Below are 18,093 nucleotides of genomic sequence, written 5' to 3' on the forward strand. Positions count from 1 at the left end.
GTAGCATTACAGAATAGAAAAAAAAGTGGACCGATTTTTTTCTTTGATGAGGACTATGAACAAACCATGGCTTTACATACATTCTTCAATGGCAGATGGTGTAGGAACTAAAACCACCATATTTGTTTATTTATTCTGATTGATTTAATACATTTTAATGTGGTGCACATTGCCCACTTTAATTTACTTCATTCCTATACACATTTAGATGTGTATTAAATTCAGACCTTAACAAATTTGACAAGTGACTCTTTGGAACTAAATATTTGGTTCATGTAGTAGTAAAATGAATCCACTGCACACTCTGGTTAATCCATTTTATTTTCTTTATAAATGTATCATTGAAACCACTGACCCATCTTGGAGGAACATACTTAAAAAAAGATTTATAAACCAAATAATTGTTTTCTTGAACAGTTTACATATTGCTTATGATTATGCAGATTGTTTCCATAAGCACAGAAACATAGCTAGTGCCACATTAGATCTACTTTCTAACAACAAGAAAAATCACAAACAAAAGGGCCACCCTATAATTTTAAAAAACTCTGAGGAGTTCCATTTCTGCATTTGGATATCAATATTGTGAAGACAAACAAACTGATTTTCCTTAAAAAAAAACCGCTAAGGAAAAACGTCACCATGTTCTTTGAAACTTTTTAAAAAAAAACTTGATGGAAGAACCTCTGCTTCAAAAGATCTTCAGAGTTTAAAAACAGTCCAATACTGCCACATGGTGGCAATGAATGGGCATTGTTCATTTTGAAAGTGTTGAGTAATAGAAGTGATAACATCTACTTGAGAACAAAATATGTTAAATATCTAGTCCATGAATAATCACAGCTATAAATAAAAAGAAAAATGAACTCTGAGAACAGAGTCTTTACGAAGGAAATATAATTTATCTAGTAACAGGCTCATATAAGAAAAATAATAATTTAAGATATTTTGTGATTAAGTCTTTAGCCTTGTTACTCTCCTCCCAGGAAAGCAGTTTCCACCCACACATTTCTCAGTACAGCATGTTCTTGCCAACAAGCAATATTTAAGCGTATCTAAAAAGTCTATGACCATTTATTTCATTTTATTGTTTTTAAAGGCAGGAACTTTTAAACAATGTAATGCCAGTTGGCATGAGACTTTTTCTTCCTGGAATTCAGGAAGTCATAGAAATTTAATTTAAAAATTCTCTTTTACACAGACTTTTTGATGGCTGCCTCTCTCACACTGAAGAGATATGCTTCATAGATAATGTTTAAGAAGTTGTCGTCATTCTGAAAAACAAAATAAATAAGACTTATTATTGGAAGTTCCCATGCTAAAAGGTTCTGAATTATTTTCTTTTCAGAGTCTAATGAATTTTCAACCTTACCATCCCACTCAAAATTGGCATTAACAGGAGATTTTCATCACCAAACACACAAAAACAGATCACAAAATCCAAACACAGTGTTATCTACAGCTTATAGCTTTAACAGCATTTTCACATACATTGGCGGCATGAGAAAAGGGGGAATTCTTATTTTTTTAGACGAGTTGAAGAGATGGAAAACAGGAAACTTTGTAAATTTGTGCTAGCATTGGGGCTGGAGGAAAATTAGACTTTTTCTCTTCCTCATTCTGCAAGACTTCTGCAGTGATAACATAATTGCAATTTCTTCCCTTCACCCTAATTATCACATAAGGAGGAGATCCTTTACGTAGTTTCTGTTCCTTATGAACTCCTGTAGCAATAATACCAAAGTGCCTGGGAGAGCAGGTGTGCTGATTTAGTTCCTGTTACACTAAATTCTATGCAGGTAAATTACTGTACCTGCAGTAAGTGTCATTGGCTTTAACAGTCTTAAGCTGCACTGGTTCCTCCAGCCATGCATTCTTAAGTAGATGGTGGATTCTTGATCACCTGCTTAGGGTCTAGCTGATCTTCATATGTGGACTGGGGAAGGAATTTTCCCTCAAGTCAGATTGCCAAAGATCTTGAGGCTTTTAGCATTCCTCTGTAGTAGGGAATCGGAGTCATTTGCTGGTATCTCTAATTCCCAGTCTTTCCAATGATCTTAGGCATTGTGCACCTTGGTCCCTCATATTGTCTACAATGATCTTAGGCATTGTGCACCTTGGTCCCTCATACTGTCTACCAGTAGCATGTAACAATTTAGTCTCATATGGGCTGTAAGCTTTGGTTTAAAATCAGCTGCTGGTTAAGTGTGGAGATGCTGGATGGTGTTGATGACCTATCATGCAGATAATATGGTAGTCCCTTTTGACTTTGAACTCTACGGCTCTTTTGGACAGTAGTTCTCAAAGCTTCATTCATTCTGCAGACCATTTTGCAATAAAATATTTTTCCACAAACCATCTCCCTTTCTGACACTGCAATACACCACACTGATTGGTTCTCAAAATGATTCATTTTGCAGACCAAAGGCTTTTATACACCACAGTTTAAGAACTATGGCATCAGAACTTAACAACCTGACAGAATGGAGGAACAGAACAACTCAAATTACAAGGGAGTGAACACACACGCATGAGCATAGGAGGATAACTAAAATTACAACTTTGCTTGGTGAATCAGAATCATATGAGATTGATGCTGCAAATCAGGAGACAATGGACATGAAGCCTGCTTCCAGTATCAAATGCAGAATGTTTTAACAACAGGTAATTTCCTAGCAATCTAATTAATCTTTGTACCACGGAGAAAAACCTGCTTATATGTACTTTTTGCAGACAAAGCTTCAAAGTATAACATGTACAGTCCTTGTGACAGAACATACCCATACTCACATCCTACATACTACTGCATTAATCTTTGTACAAAGTATGCCTTGAAAGGTATCATTTGAAAACTAATTTGCTGGTATAAAATGTACATAGCAGTGTTATATGTGAAGTTATAAACAAGCAGTGTTATATGTGAAGTTATAAACAAACCAAAATCATTACTAAAAGTATGTTTTCCAGAAAAGTCTGAGGAGTGGCCAAATCAATTCCTTAGAGACAGAGCAAGCTGATGCCTCAGCAAGGTGCAAACAACAGTTAATGGTCCATCAACCTTAAGTGGCCATTCTTTGGCAGAAAAGCAGTCAGAGGCAAAAATCCATATTAGCAAAGAAAGAGCATGGAGCTCCCTTCCACAAAGACTACCTGTCCCTTTGTTCCCATTGGAAATGTTTTTCAAGAGGGGAACTGAAAAATATAAAATATATAACAAATCTTTTAAAAAGGACAATTTTTCTAAAAACTCACCAAAAGACTAAAAATAATAAAAAAGGGCACCAAAAAGTCTAAAAGTTTTAAGCTAGCAATTTAGGAGAAAGATTGGATGGCTAACAGTTAGCAACTAGCCTGAATCGTGCTTAGCCATCCAATCTTTCTCCTAAATTGATAGCTTAAAACTTTATTTTTGTCTTTTTGGTCTTAAATCTAGTGTGTTTCAACTAATAAAAACTCCAAGATTCATTCTGATATGCTTATATATTTTGAGCTAGATTTTTTTACAAAATTTTTTTTGCACTAGGTATTTATATTTGTAATGAAAAACAGTTGTGTGTAAGGCAAGGATAAAGTAATTGAGGTGATCGATCAATTGTTTTGGTTGGTGAAAAGGAGGAAGGCTTTGAAGATGCTGTTCTTCTATGACAAACACTGTTGCCCATTAATTTGTTTGGATCAATTTCTACACCTATCTCTACACCTTCTAATGAACGTACTTGACTGAGCGCCACAAATGGTTGAGCTGGCGCAATGTATTGAGAGCCAAGATTCACAACTGCTCTATCCACTGGGATCCCTTTAGTTTGTGGGCGGTAACAGCATAAGTGAGATGATTGGAAGCATTCACCGCTCCACCACGCTGTATCCTAAATGTGCTTGAAACTGACATGATTGAATTTGAAGGTGATGTCGGAAAGCACATCAATGAACCAATTTCAACTTTAGGGATATCGGTTTCATGAATTTGGTTGTGGCAGAAATAGGGCTATATTATGTTGGTGATGGTGCCAATTTTGCCATTGACCAAACTTGTTGCTTGGTCAACACTGTACCGACACACAACTTTAGCGCCCAGATATATTCCAATTCTCTTTGGAACGCCTGCCGTTTATCGATCTTTGTTGGTATAGCTTGATAAAGGTTAGGCACTCGTCTTCTCTGCTCAATGAGTAGTGTATTTTGCACTGTGATTGTGAACATTTGGAGGTTTGCATTGTCTAAACTGGACAAAACTTAATTATTGTGGTTGTCCACAATACAATATTGTGGTTTACAAGTTGGCCTGATTCTCAAAACTTTTCCCGGTGAAAAGTCCCCTTGTTGCTGGCTTTCCTCACATTTATATAGTAAAATATTTAGTTGTTCTAGTGAGAGTTTTTTCGCTTGAAGATTTAAAATTTCGATAAATGTATCCCCTTGCTGTTGCATGTTTTCAGTCAATTCACAAAAGCTAAAGAGGCACCAGAGATGCACAGCAGGTCTCAGTGAAACAGGCAGCTTATAAATGGGACTGCCTGATACTAGTAGAAATTGAAGGAGATCACCGAAGAGCAAGATGTTCAAGCCTCCAAAAAGTTAATCAAAATTTTTACGTTCTCTTAACCGAAGATCAATGTACACTAACCACTCATATGGTATCATAGAAACTTCTTCAATGATAACGAATCTCACATGATGCCATTGGTGTCACATAAATTGAAGGCAATCTCCAGACAAGGATGTCAAAGAGGGCATGTGGCAGTCTTTTTGAATGGGCAACTTGAACATTGAGTTCAGCATTTTGGTCGTTGACCAATAATGCAGCTACTCCAGTGGGGGCTGCCACTTTGAAGAAGGTCCCAGCAGGATCTACTGGTCAGTAAAAATGATAAATCAGCTTAATCAGCAGCTTGAGTAGAAATGTCTTGCCAGTTCTGGCGCCTACAGTGATGAACAACAGGAGAGGTGGCGTTGCTGGATTCTGATCTGTGGCTAATAGCTCATGCTAAATGTGGGATATAATGTAGTTGAACAGTTGTCTCTGTTTGAGACTCATTCAAGATCTTCCGCTTTTGAAATCTTCACCTGGCATGTTAAAGTTCGATTCTTCCACCTCAATCAACTTGATTTTGTCTGGATTTCGATTCTGTTGAGCTTAGCCATACTCTATCTGCATGAAAGTGTTAATTTGATTGATGGCAGCTTCTATTTCTTGTTCAAGTCACTGGAATTCTTTTATGTTACTGTTCCTCGATCGCAAAAAGTCTTGACTGGCAATAAAGAATTGCTTGGCAGTTCCGTGTCCTTCCGAAAGCTCAGATTCCTTTCGAAAAGGTCTTTAAAGAAGCAGTAAGTCATAGAAGTAGCCTTCTTTATCTATTGTGTATGAAAAGCGAGGGGTGCATATGACAGCTGGTCTTGTCCGAATATTCATCTTTGATCCATCTTTCAAGGTAAGCAAATGTGAGGGCACGATCCCACTCAAATCAAACTTTCCAGAAGCCTCTGGAACCCATCCCAATCAAACTGAACTTTGCAGAAGGCCTTCCAACCCTTGCAATACAAATATGATGCACACCCATATGTTTGTATAGGTATCTGCACGTGTGAGAGAAAGTTGGAAATCCCATGGCAGACAGACAAAAACAGTTTCTGTTTAATAGAAAGACTGTCTAATAAAAACAAAACAAACAAACAAACAACAAAAAAGCAGGGGCAGATTCCCCAAGAAACCCTCTGTCTCTCCCTGCCCATCAAATTCCTTGACAATGAAGAAACAAAGGACTCTGGGGGAGGTGGCTGACTTAAAGAGTTTGTTTCAGCAGTCTTATTGATCATGTGTCAAGGAAAATTTTGTTTTGAATCCAACATAAATTAGGCACCAGAAAGATGACTGTTTGGGGCCAGGGGATTATTAATTCTCCTTTTAGATCTGGTATGGTTCCCCTCATCTTGAAATAGGTGGTGATAAAACATTACTTAAGAAGCCTTCCCTGGACCCATATGATTTGAATAACTATCACCCAGTCGCTAATATTCCCTTCCTGGGCAAGGTACTCAAGTGGGCAATGGTGTTGCAACTCCAAACTTTCTTGGAATAAACAGATTATCTAGATCCATTTCAGTCTGGCTTCAGGCCTGGTTTTGGAACAGAAACCGACTTGAGACGACCTATACTGGGAGATAGATAGAGGGAGTGCATCCCTGTTGATTCTCTTGGATCTCTCGGCGGCTTTCGATACCATCAACCATGGTATCCTTCTGGAGTGCCTCGCAGAGTTGGGTATCAGAGGCACTGTTTTGTGGTGATTCCAGTCTTACCTGTTAGGAAGCTTTCAGAAGGTGCAGCTGGGGGTGGGGTGGGAGGAGGGGCTGCTGTCTGACCTTGTGGCGACTGTGCTATGGGGCCCCGCAAGGTTCCATCTTGTCCTCTATGATGTTTAACATCTACATGAAACCGCTGGAGAGGTCGTAAGATCTGGAAGATGGGTGCAGATGACACCTAACTTTATTTCTGTGTGACACTGGATCCAGGTGTGGTGGCGCCTGATCTGAACTGGTGCCTGGAGGTGGTGATGGACTGGATGAGGTTGAATAAGCTAAATCCAGATAAGACCAAGGTTCTTTGGCTCAGGAAGTTATCTGTCTGGGAATGTGGTATGTTACCTGTTCTGGATGGAGTCACACTCCCCCTGAAAGAATAGGTATGTAGCTTGGAAGTCTTCCTGGACCCTTTTCTAACATTTAAGAATCAGATTTCTTCAGTGGCCAGGCGTGCTTTTGGGAAGCTTTGGCTCATCCACCAGTTGAGACCATTCCTGAATAAGAATGACCTGGCTACGGTGATTCATGCTTTTGTCACATCCTGATTGGACTACTGCAATGCACTCTTACATGGGGCTGCCTTTGAAGAGACTTCGGAAACTTCAACTGGTCCAGAACGTGGCTGCTTGAGTTTTAACTAACACTCATTATATGGAGAACATTATGCTGGTGCTCCAGCAGCTGCGCTGTCTTCTGGTATATTTCCAGGAACAATACAAGCCACCCTTCTTACCTGTGCTTTTATTGGTGCTTGTGTGTGTGTGTGTGTGTGTGCGCGCGCGCGTGCGTGTGCGCCAGTCCATCCCACCTCTTGAGATGTCTTAGCAGGTTTTATGCCCCTGTTGGGATCTTATATTTAACTTTTTTATATCTATTGTGTTTTAAAATTTTTGTAAGCTGCCTTGAATATTTTAAATAGTGAGATGGGGGAAAATATTTATAAATAAATAAATAATTAAATGAACGAATAAATACAAACCAGAAATGATTACAACAAAAATGTATGCTTGTACTGTCAACCCCCCTGATTATTTTTAGTAAAGGATGACACAGACATGTCACAGGCTTCTGTGGATTGTTGTTCATTGACTGCAACCTGGCTGTGATTTTTAATAAAAATAACCGTGACAAAATCTTAACCTTATTTAGGTATGCCCCCTCTCTGTTCCATTATGCAAGTCATTAATGAAAATACCGAATAGTACCAAATTCCCACCCTGTGAAATCCCATTAGATGTATCCTCCTTGCTGGACAGCACGAGAACGGTTCTTCAAACAGTTGTGCATCACTTTCTAATAATTCCATCTAGACTGCTTTTCCCTAAATTGTTTACGAGACTGTCATGTGGAACTATCAAAAGCTTTACTTAATTACGTCTGCTATTTCCGCCTCCCTCCCCACCACTAGGCTAGTAGCCCCATCAAAGAAGGAAACTAGGTTGGTTTAGCAGGGTTTGTTCCTGATAAATCCATGCTTGCTGTTCTATAACCCTGTTATCCTCTAGGTGCTTACAATAGTTTTCCAGATCAACAAAGTTAGGCTGACTGATCCTATAATTCCCCAGTTCTTCTTTGTTCCCCTTTTTAAAGATAGGTACTTTATTTGCCTTTCTCTAGTCCTCTTCTAGACGTCACCTGTCCTCCATGATTTCTTGAAGATAATTTTTCTCAGCTAGTTCCTTAGGTATTTTAGGATGATATCCATCTAAATAGTCTTTTCTTATTTTACATTCCTTCCCCCTTGTTAAAATTAATTGTGTAGAGAATCAGAAAACCTTTTGTTAGAGAAGTTTGAAGCAAAATGCTCATTAAACACCTCAGTCTTCTTGATGTCCGTTATTAGCTTCCCTGCGAAGTAGAGGACCTACACTTATGTAGACAAGTGGCCTGGACGTTGACTATGTCTACGCTGGGAGGGTTTGGTGACAAAAGTGCTGTTGACATGCAAAAATCAGCAAAAGTAAAAACCGATCAAACTGTATTTTCTTACTCCTATTATCAACATTTCATGGCCATGTTGCTAGCTCCCCTGTCAATAGATAAGAGCAAAGCAACGTGGGTAAGCATCCCACAGTGCAGTATTGTGGGGGGGCAGAACTAATCCCTATGCTTCTTGGGATTCTCTCCGAGTTCTCCCATAGCACTTTCAGCTGCTGGGAGAAGTATCGTGAGTAGCTCTGTGAGCTCTCCATGCTGAGGGATGTCAAAGCAGCACAGAAGTCTCTCCAGCCTTCCTCCTGCAGCAGCGAGGTTACTCGACTAGTCAATTAACTGATATTTAACATCCCTAGGCCAGACCCTGGGCTCCATGCAGTGCTGCTTTGAAATGCAGCCCAGGTCCCCAGCTGGCCTGGGCTACATGCAGTATTTCAAAGTGGAGGTGCCACGTGCAGCCCGGGGTCAGCAGGGAAGTCCCCAGCTGACCCCACGCTCCACATGGCACTGCTGCTTTGAAACACCATGTAGAGCCTGACACTGGCTGTTGCTACACTTCAAAAATGGAAGCACCCTTATTGACTAATTGAATAGCCAATGCAAATTGCATCGACTATTCGATTAGCCAAATCGAAATTTTACATCCCTATTCTAGTATTCATAAAATTTCAAGATAGGATCGTCAAAGAGCACTCATTCTACCCTGTGACAAATACAGAATAGTTTTATATACAATGTTCCCGAGTGTTCTGTCAAGATTGTATCTGAGTCTGTATCTGAATCAAGTTGGATTTAATGGACGTTGTTGTTGTTGTTGTAAAAATTAAAGAAATATCGAAATATTTTTAAAATCTTTACTTGTTCACTTTCAACTCATTATTTCTTATTCCTATCTGAACTTCTCCTGCCCTAACATGGATATCCTTTAAGGATTTCCAAAGTATTGCCATTGATATGCCTTCTTTTAGCTCAATTATATTCATGTAGTAGTTTTCACCTTTAAGGCAATTCCTTTAAGTCCATAGCATCTTGGTTCCCTGAATCCCCTCAAATGTATTACCATTCTTAAACTGCTGCACCCAAAACTGCAGCATTAATCAAAATGCAGTTAAACCAAAATTGTACCAACAGGGACAACGATTTATCACTTCTTTAATATACAGCCAAAATAGTACAACACTTGGTGGACATTTGAGTTTACTAATCTATCAACCAGACTGGTGAGTGGGATCAATTATGCATCAGAGGTATTAAAATCATAAAGGGAAAGAGGGATGCAAGCGAAGGGGGAATGTTTCTGATTCTTTACCTGGATCAGGTGTAAAAGTGTTTCCTGCAGTTGCATCTTGGTCAAGGAGTTGCTATTTATGATTGATGGCTCTGGATTCTGCATAGGAAGGAGAAGACTAGCGGCATTGGCAGGAGATTCTTGATTTCCAGGTGGTAAGCACCTACTTTCACTTGCCTTTGGCAGAGCAGGTGTGGACTGTGTGAACAACATGGGAGACATCAGCAGTGTAGGAGTCACAGTAGCAGGAATACGCTGAGGTGAGATTACCTGTCAATACACAAGTTAATAAAAAAAATGGAAGCATTTAAGCAAGCATACTGCATGTATATATTCACTAAGAATACAGGAGCAAAGATGAAGAGGACTCCATCCTGCAACAGAATCACAAGAGCAAATATGCAAGAGTACAGTGAAGATTAAGAGTATCTGGGGCTCACGATCACCCATGTATTCAAAACTGCAGTACTGAATCTCAAGTATAATAAAGTCTTCATAACTGGCAATTTACTTAAATACAAAATCAGATTATTATAAAAGTTTGACTATAATAAATATTAGCATTGTAGAAGAATGGCAAACTGCAACACTTGAGGTCCTTCTTAGAAGGCAGTCTTTTCATGTCCCCTGGTTTGAGAATACACTTGCTAGTATGAATGTGTACCTTAATAAATATTTTGTACTTAATAGTGACCTATAGTGCTTTTCATCTACAGCTCTTAAAATACTGTGGGGAGGGGAAATGCATCCTCATTTTACAGACTGGAAAACAGGAAGAAGAGCTTAAGTGACTTGCCCAAAGTTCCATAGCAAGCTGCTGGCAGAGCAAGACCAGAATCCAGTATTGACTTTCTGGCCCATGTTCAATACACTGGACGGACATGGACACAGAAAACACAAGCCTATGAAAAAGAAACCATCTTCACCAGAAACCTAGATGCTATTATCAATCTGCCAGAGTTCCCTTAATTTTAGTTTAAGTAGGGAGCTACATATTGACCTGAAAGTAGACTACAAACCTGCAGAGTTTTTATCCTTTTTATTTTGGGGTACATTTGGAACCATTAAATGTGCAGCATTGATAATGCTGGTAGGAATATGATAATATGATAAGGACTGTCTAAGTAGCAGAGCAGCTGGCCCACTCTGGCCAGAAGGGGTTAAAGCAGGCTGGAGGGAGCCTGTGCAGAACCCCAGCCAATGAGGAAAGGGCTCCTAGGGGAGCCAATTAGAAAGTGGCTTGTTGAGGCAGTCCTGATTATAAGGAGCTGCTTAGCAGAGCATTGGGGTCCATACCAATGAGGGTGCAGGACTGATTTCCTGAGAGAAAGCATCCTGGATAGAGCAGTACTAGTCAGGCTCAGGGAAGCGAGATAGACAGGCTCCCACCTGACACCTGTCAGGCTGTAGGCCTTGATACAGGGGCAAGGAGGTGCAAGGAGTCACAGGGAAGTGGACCAGGGAGCAAGAGGCAGTAGAGAGGAGAGGAGAGCAGGAAAAGGATACCGCCAGACGGTCTCCGAATTGGGGACACAGAGTAGTGGGTGAGCCTGGGTCCCTCCCTTCCCCTTTGCACCACACCTAACCACATTTAAGGATGGCCTTTATAGATTGTGGCTTGATCCTGAGGTGAGGGTTAGAAAGGGCTATAGTTGGCCATGGTGGCAGAGGACAAGACAGAACTCCTGATACCCCCAGAAGGGGAGAAAGATCAAAGTGGTGGGCACTGCCAGAAGGCAGTGTCCCAAAGAGGATGTTGTGGTCCTGGGAGTGATATCTATCAGGCCCTGCTGGCTTGAATACAAGTACTTTATCTAAATATTCTTTTCCTATTTTACATTCCTTCCCCCTTGTTAAAATTAATTGTGTAGAGAACCAGAAAACCTTTTTTTTTTTTTTTAATAGAAGTTTGAAGCAAAATGCTCATTAAACACCTCAGTCTTCTTGATGACCCTTATTAGCTTCCCTGCTAAGTAGAGGACCTACAGCTAGAGCATGGAGAGCGCAAAGTGACAAAAGGCGAGACACCAGCCAGAAGGGGGTGCCCTACTGAGAACTGAGCTAATTCCTGGAATGACAAGCAGGAGGAGCTGTGGTGGTGAGTTTCAACACTGTTACAGGCTGTTTAAATGTTCGCCAAAAGGCTCTAGCAATGGACCTTAATTCTAGTTTGTAGCTTTCCTCATTGCTGAAGTATCTGGCATTATTGGAGAGACTCCAAATGGGAGCAATATTGTCATGCCTGTGATTTGGATTAAAAAACACAACCACCATCAAACAAACATAGCCGCATCTTCTAAAACTCTATATAAGTTTGACTCTCTCAATGACAGATGTTGGTCTAATAAAAGATATTTCCTCACTACATTGTGTCTTTAATATCCCGGGATCAATGCTACAAGATGACTTAATATTTACTGTTATTGTATCTAAACTATTTGAACACCATTCAGCATAATATGCAGTCATTCCAAAAAGAGAGAGAGAAAAGGACTAATTTATCAGGCTACTTTATGATGCTAAATTTACCGGTACAGAAAAACTTTCTAAAAGAATTTGTGGATATGAAAAAGCATGCACTATGCACTGTGTCAATGTCTGTCACTAACTGCACTGTTAAGTAAATATTGTTTTTCTATTTTTCAAAGCCAGACTTTGTTAAAAAGAAAACTATTTACCTACAATTTCTATTCTATTCTTGTTCTATCCTCAGAGGCCAAGATGAACAAGTTTTTTCCCTCCTCCTTATGACACCCTTTTAGATACCTGAAAACTGCTATCATGTCCCCCCTCAATCTTCTCTTTTCTAAACTAAACAAACCCAATTCCTTTAGCCTTCCCTCATAGGTCATATTCTCTAGACCTTTAAATCATTCTCGTTGCTCTTCTCTGGACCCTCTCAATTTCTCCACATCTTTCTTGAAATGCGGTGCCCAGAACTGGACACAATACTCCAACTGAGGCCTAACCAGCGCAGAGTAGAGCAGAAGAATGATTTCTCGTGTCTTGCTCACAACACACCTGTTAATATATCCCAGAATCATGTTTGCTTTCTTTGCAACAGCATCACTGCTGACTCATATTTAACTTGTGGTCCACTATAACCCCTAGATCCCTTTCTGCCGTACTCCTTCCCAGACCGTCGCTTCCCATTCTGTATGTGTGAAACTGATTGTTCCTTCCTAAGTGGAGCACTTTGCATTTGTCTTTATTAAACTTCATCCTATTTATCTCAGACCATTTCTCCAATTTGTCCAGGTCATTTTGAATTATGACCCTACCCTCTAGATTAGTCGCAATCCCTCCCAGCTTGGTATCATCTGCAAACTTAATAAGCGTACTTTCTATACCAATATCTAAATCGTTGATGAAGATATTAAACAGAGCCAGTACCAAAACAGACCCCCTGCGGAACCCCACTTGTTTGTAGATAAAAGAAAAGTAATATGCTTCTACAGAATTTGGATTCAATGTCTGGTTCTTAAAAATCAAAGATACCACTTTGCTCTAGGGATGTAATAGTATAATCGATTAACTGACTAATCAAAAGCTTATAGGTTAATGCTATAGACTATTTCCACCCCCTCCTCCCACCAGTAAATTTTTTAGCAGGCTGGCTAGCAGCCCAGCTCAGTTCTGGGTTGTGCTGGATTCAGGACCTACCGCGGACAAGGCTGTTTTTTAAACTGGCCCCCCTTGTGGACCAGCTCCCACCTGATATGGAGGCGGCAGCACAGAGTGGCAGGGGGCTCCTTGGGAGTGGGGCCAGAGCGCAATGGCTGCTTGGCCTCGCCTCCGGGGACTACAGAACAGCTGAGTATTTTGATAAGAATTCATGAGGTTAATTGACTATTGAATTAACCAATATTTAACATCCTTACTTTGCGCCATACAATCTGAGGAATAAATCTGTAACAAAGTACAGAGGTAGCACATGGACTTATTCTAGTCATAAGCAAATGTACAAACTAGTTTAGTAGGCATCACTTAAGAATTATTTATTTTTCAATTAGAGGAACTGCTTTTCACTAGTAAAACAAACAGAGGCTAAGTATGTAAGTGACCCTGCCATATATAGTGACAGAATAAAGTTAATATTTGGCTAATGTAAGACGTAAGTGATCATCACACCTAAAATGTCTCAGGATAGGACTAGAAAATATATGTACCTATTTCTTGTAAACAAAAAATCTTAGATTTTCTATGTAACAAGTTTAAAAATATATACCGTTAACCAATGAGATTCTGCATTTTCATAAATTCTAGCCTTTAAGTAGCTTCCTTACACATGGAGGATAATCTCCTTCAACTAAAAGGAGACTTCAGTTTAGCTATTGAGTTCAGCTACCCAAGTGACAAATTTTAGCCAATTACTTCTAAACTTCCATTGGAAACATCACATGTTGACTCTGGCATTATTACTGGTAGTACCTCCTGCAAACTTTCAATGAGAATAATTACTGTGGCTTGAAGATCCTGAACAATTTTTGGCAATGGAATAATTCCAGATAAAACACTTCTGAGGTGATCTTAGCTGGCCAGTGTGCAGGTGCCAAATTCAACTTATCCAACAAAGGAGAGTTTTTGCCATCAACCATATCTCTTATCTTTGGATAATTCCTCATAAGCACCCACATCATCTTCCTAAAAGTGTTGCTAATAGATTTTTTTCTGATGGAATTTAACCTGAGTTGCTTGTTCATTCACCATCCATTGATTGATTTATCTCTAACTTCAAGGCTTTAGTCTGATTAACCATTAGCAAAGGAGGAGTTTAGTTTGCAGTCAGCTGTACAACACTGCAAGAAAAAATGCTGCTTTGAAAAAATATTTACTTAAATATCTGTTTAGTATTCAGCAATGCTGCTGGCAGCTGAATAACATGGGACTTGGAGAATTTGTTGTTTTGTTTGAGCTGAGAAATTGGAACTCGTAAATTGAGCCTACTATCATGTATAGCTGATTGAAATGCCATATGTATCAAATGAGACTCTTAACACTAGTGGTTAGAGTATGTGTTGTAGACTTCTGGACATTTTTAGCAAATATTACTTAGGACTAAACATTTCACTTAAACTTCTCTCAGCAAATTCTAGATGCAGCTTGTGTCAAAATTTTATTGGTTAAAACCAGAAGTATAAAGTTGTTTTTATTGGCATATGCTCTTATGGGGCACTTCTCTGCTGTCAATTACATCTGAAATTCAAACAATGGATACTAAATTTATCTGATGCCTACTTATTTATGACTGTTCAGAAATTTCCTCTCAAATATCTGATCACAGGTTAACTGTCATTACCCAAATACTACAAGTAGTATGAAAGAATCTATTGTAACTGGAAAGTTCATTCTACCATGAACTAAATGCTCTTAGTCATTTTTATGAATTGACCTGCCAAACCTAAGAAAAGTGTCATTCCAAGTTTATGGTATCATGGTATTTTTCAAGTTAATTATTATTTGTGATGAGTAAAAAATATCAGTTGTACAACCAAGCATTTCTGTTGCTTCATGCTAGACTACAAAGTACCAGATTTATGCACAAATAGAAATAATACTCTATATTGAAAGTGTATAACTGCTTTTTAGGCTGACCTAAGAAGAGGGGGTAAGTGGTCTATTGTAAATAGGATACATTATTTGTGTAGTTTCAAGGCTATGGTACATTCTTATGATCGTGGCATATACTTAAGATCATCCATATTCAGAACAGCATGTTTAATGATAACTAAGCATGTGCTTAAATTCCATTAGAGATCAATGCTTTCCCACTGAGAATTAAACATGCATTCATGTTGCCCTCCGTATGGATACTTTTCTGAATCAGTCTAGCACTAGGCTGAGTGCCTCTTTTGCAGATCTCTGCATAATTTTGTTCAGCTTGTGCTATTTTTCCCTGCAACTATTCTTTCCTTTCCATATGGGAGTTGAAAAGTTCTTATGCCATATGGAGATACATCACAAACCAATTTAAAAAACTGGGTTTGTAATGTGTCAGGATTGTTGTTCAAAAAATTTAAGCTATGGTCTCCTCTTCATTGAAGATTCATATCTGTTACTTATATATACACACACGGTCTTCCTTCCAAAAATGCAGCTATTGTTGAGGCAGCATTCTATTCCTGGTAGACATTGTAAAATTTGCTTTACTGGCCTTTGATCTGTAGTAGGAGCAGATGCCATTCTGAATGATAAACAGTTATAAGGAACAAACTTTTTGGTGCATTTACTGTCAGCAACCACGTTGATGCATCTTAAATCAGCATGTAAAAATATATTTGTGCCAAATCAATTTCATTGAAATGTTTATTCACATGACAGGATGGCACACAAGTCTTCAGCCTATACGAAACAGAATACTGACACACAGAGAAGGATTGACACTGATTTTAAAGTCTTCACAAATTTTTACCTTTCCATCCTTTTCAATAATAGGTATAACTGACTTGGCCAATTCGCTGAATTCTACATGGATAAGACAGCCAAAGTCTGGCTGTACTCTCTGACCCAGTGCAACTCAATAGGTAATGTTTTACACAATCTAGTAGGTAGTGGTCCTAATGATTAAGGCTAAGATTTATTCACAGGTACTTTTGATAAGTCATGTACAGGTCACAGGCAATAAATTAAAAAATCCTGACCTGTCATAGAATCATAGGACTGGAAGGGACCTCAAGAGGTCATCGAGTCCAGCCCCCCGCCCTCAAGGCAGGACCAAGCTCCGTCTACACCATCCCTGACAGATGTCCATCTAACCTGTTCTTAAATATCTCCAGAGAGGGAGATTCCACCACCTCCCTTGGCAATTTATTCCAATATTTGACCACCCTGACAGTTAGGAATTTTTTCCTAATGTCCAATCTAAACCTCCCCTGCTGCACTTTAAGCCCATTACTCCTTGTCCTGTCCTCAGAAACCAAGAGGAACAAATTTTCGCCTTCCTCCTTGTGACACCCTTTTAGATATTTGAAAACCGCTATCATGTCCCCCCTTAATCTTCTTTTTTCCAAACTAAACAAGCCCAGTTCATGAAGCCTGGCTTCATAGGTCATGTTCTCTAGACCTTTAATCATTCTTGTCGCTCTTCTCTGTACCCTTTCCAATTTCTCCACATCTTTCTTGAAATGTGGCGCCCAGAACTGGACACAGTACTCCAGCTGAGGCCTAACTAGTGCAGAGCAGAGCGGCAGAATGACTTCACGAGTTTTGCTTACAACACACCTGTTGATACAACCTAGAATCATATTTGCTTTTTTTGCAACAGCATCACACTGTCGCTTCCCATCTTGTATGTATGGAACTGATTGTTCCTTCCTAAGTGGAGCACTTTGCATTTCTCTTTATTAAACTTCATCCTATTTACCTCTGACCATTTCTCTAACTTGCTAAGGTCATTTTGAATTATGTCCCTATCCTCCAAAGAAGTTGCAACCCCACCCAGTTTGGTATCATCTGCAAACTTAATAAGCGTACTCTCTATCCCAATATCTACATCATTGATGAAGATATTGAACAGTACGGGTCCCAAAACAGACCCTTGCGGAACTCCACTTGTTATCCCTTTCCAGCAGGATTTAGCACCGTTAACAACAACTCTCTGACTACGGTTATCCAGCCAATTATGCACGCACCTTATCGTGGCCCTATCTAAGTTATATTTGCCTAGTTTATCAATAAGAATATCATGCGAGACCGTATCAAATGCCTTACTAAAGTCTAGGTATATGACATCCACCGCTTCTCCCTTATCCACAAGGCTCGTTATCCTATCAAAGAAAGCTATCAGATTAGTTTGGCATGACTTGTTCTTCACAAACCCATGCTGGCTATTCCCTATCACTTTATTACCTTCCAAGTGTTTGCATATGATTTCCTTAATTACCTGCTCCATTATCTTCCCTGGGACAGACGTTAAACTGACCGGTCTGTAGTTTCCTGGGTTGTTCTTATTCCCCTTTTTATAGATGGGCACAATATTTGCCCTTTTCCAGTCTTCTGGAATCTCCCGTCTTCCATGATTTTTCAAAGATCATAGCTAAAGGCTCAGATACCTCCTCTATCAGCTCCTTGAGTATCCTGGGATGCATTTCATCAGGACCTGGTGACTTGCTGACATCTAACTTTCCTAAGTGATTTTTAACTTGTTCTTTGTGTATCCTATCTTCTAAACTTACCCTCTCTCTGCTTGTATTCACTACGTTAGGCACACCTCCAGACTTCTCGGTGAAGACCGAAACAAAGAAGTCATTGTCCATAATTAACTTTCTACTTCTGGGGCTCCACTGCTCTGGGGGGTGGATGCTGTTTGGGACTCTTTCAGTGCTGAGGATTGACTGCCTGCTAGCTGTTGCTGCCGGTGATTGCTTGTCAGACAGCCTCTGGGTGCCCCATGGCCACTGTCCCAGCCACCCCAGGACTGCTGCTGCCCAGGCAGCCCCCATGACCACTGACCTGGTTCTCCCCAGAGCCAGTCACATTAACTGCTGTTTCGGCTGTCCAAGCCGCAGGCAGTGCAGCTGGCTCCAAGGTGGCCCTGAGATCACTGCTTTGGTGCTCACCAGGAATGC

At 39.8% G+C, this 18,093-nt stretch overlaps 1 protein-coding gene across 7 annotated transcripts in view; it reads right to left on the reverse strand.

The window, feature by feature from the left end:
* Positions 1-303: 303 nt before the first annotated feature.
* The window catches only part of DCP1B (decapping mRNA 1B), a 57,583-nt gene continuing 39,793 nt past the window's right edge, over positions 304-18,093 (reverse strand). For all 7 annotated transcript variants that reach the window (XM_075896671.2, XM_075896675.2, XM_075896691.2 and 4 more), the window contains 2 exons: positions 9,548-9,796; positions 304-1,274 (listed from right to left, as the gene is read on the reverse strand). In XM_075896671.2, coding sequence (XP_075752786.2) covers positions 1,194-1,274; positions 9,548-9,796 — 330 coding nt within the window. In that variant the 3' untranslated portion in view covers positions 304-1,193. The remainder of the gene's footprint in view (positions 1,275-9,547; positions 9,797-18,093) is intronic.

The sequence above is a fragment of the Pelodiscus sinensis genome, chromosome 1 (genome assembly GCF_052426305.1).
Source record: "Pelodiscus sinensis isolate ZL-2025 chromosome 1, ASM5242630v1, whole genome shotgun sequence".
Taxonomy (NCBI): Eukaryota; Metazoa; Chordata; order Testudines; family Trionychidae; genus Pelodiscus; species Pelodiscus sinensis.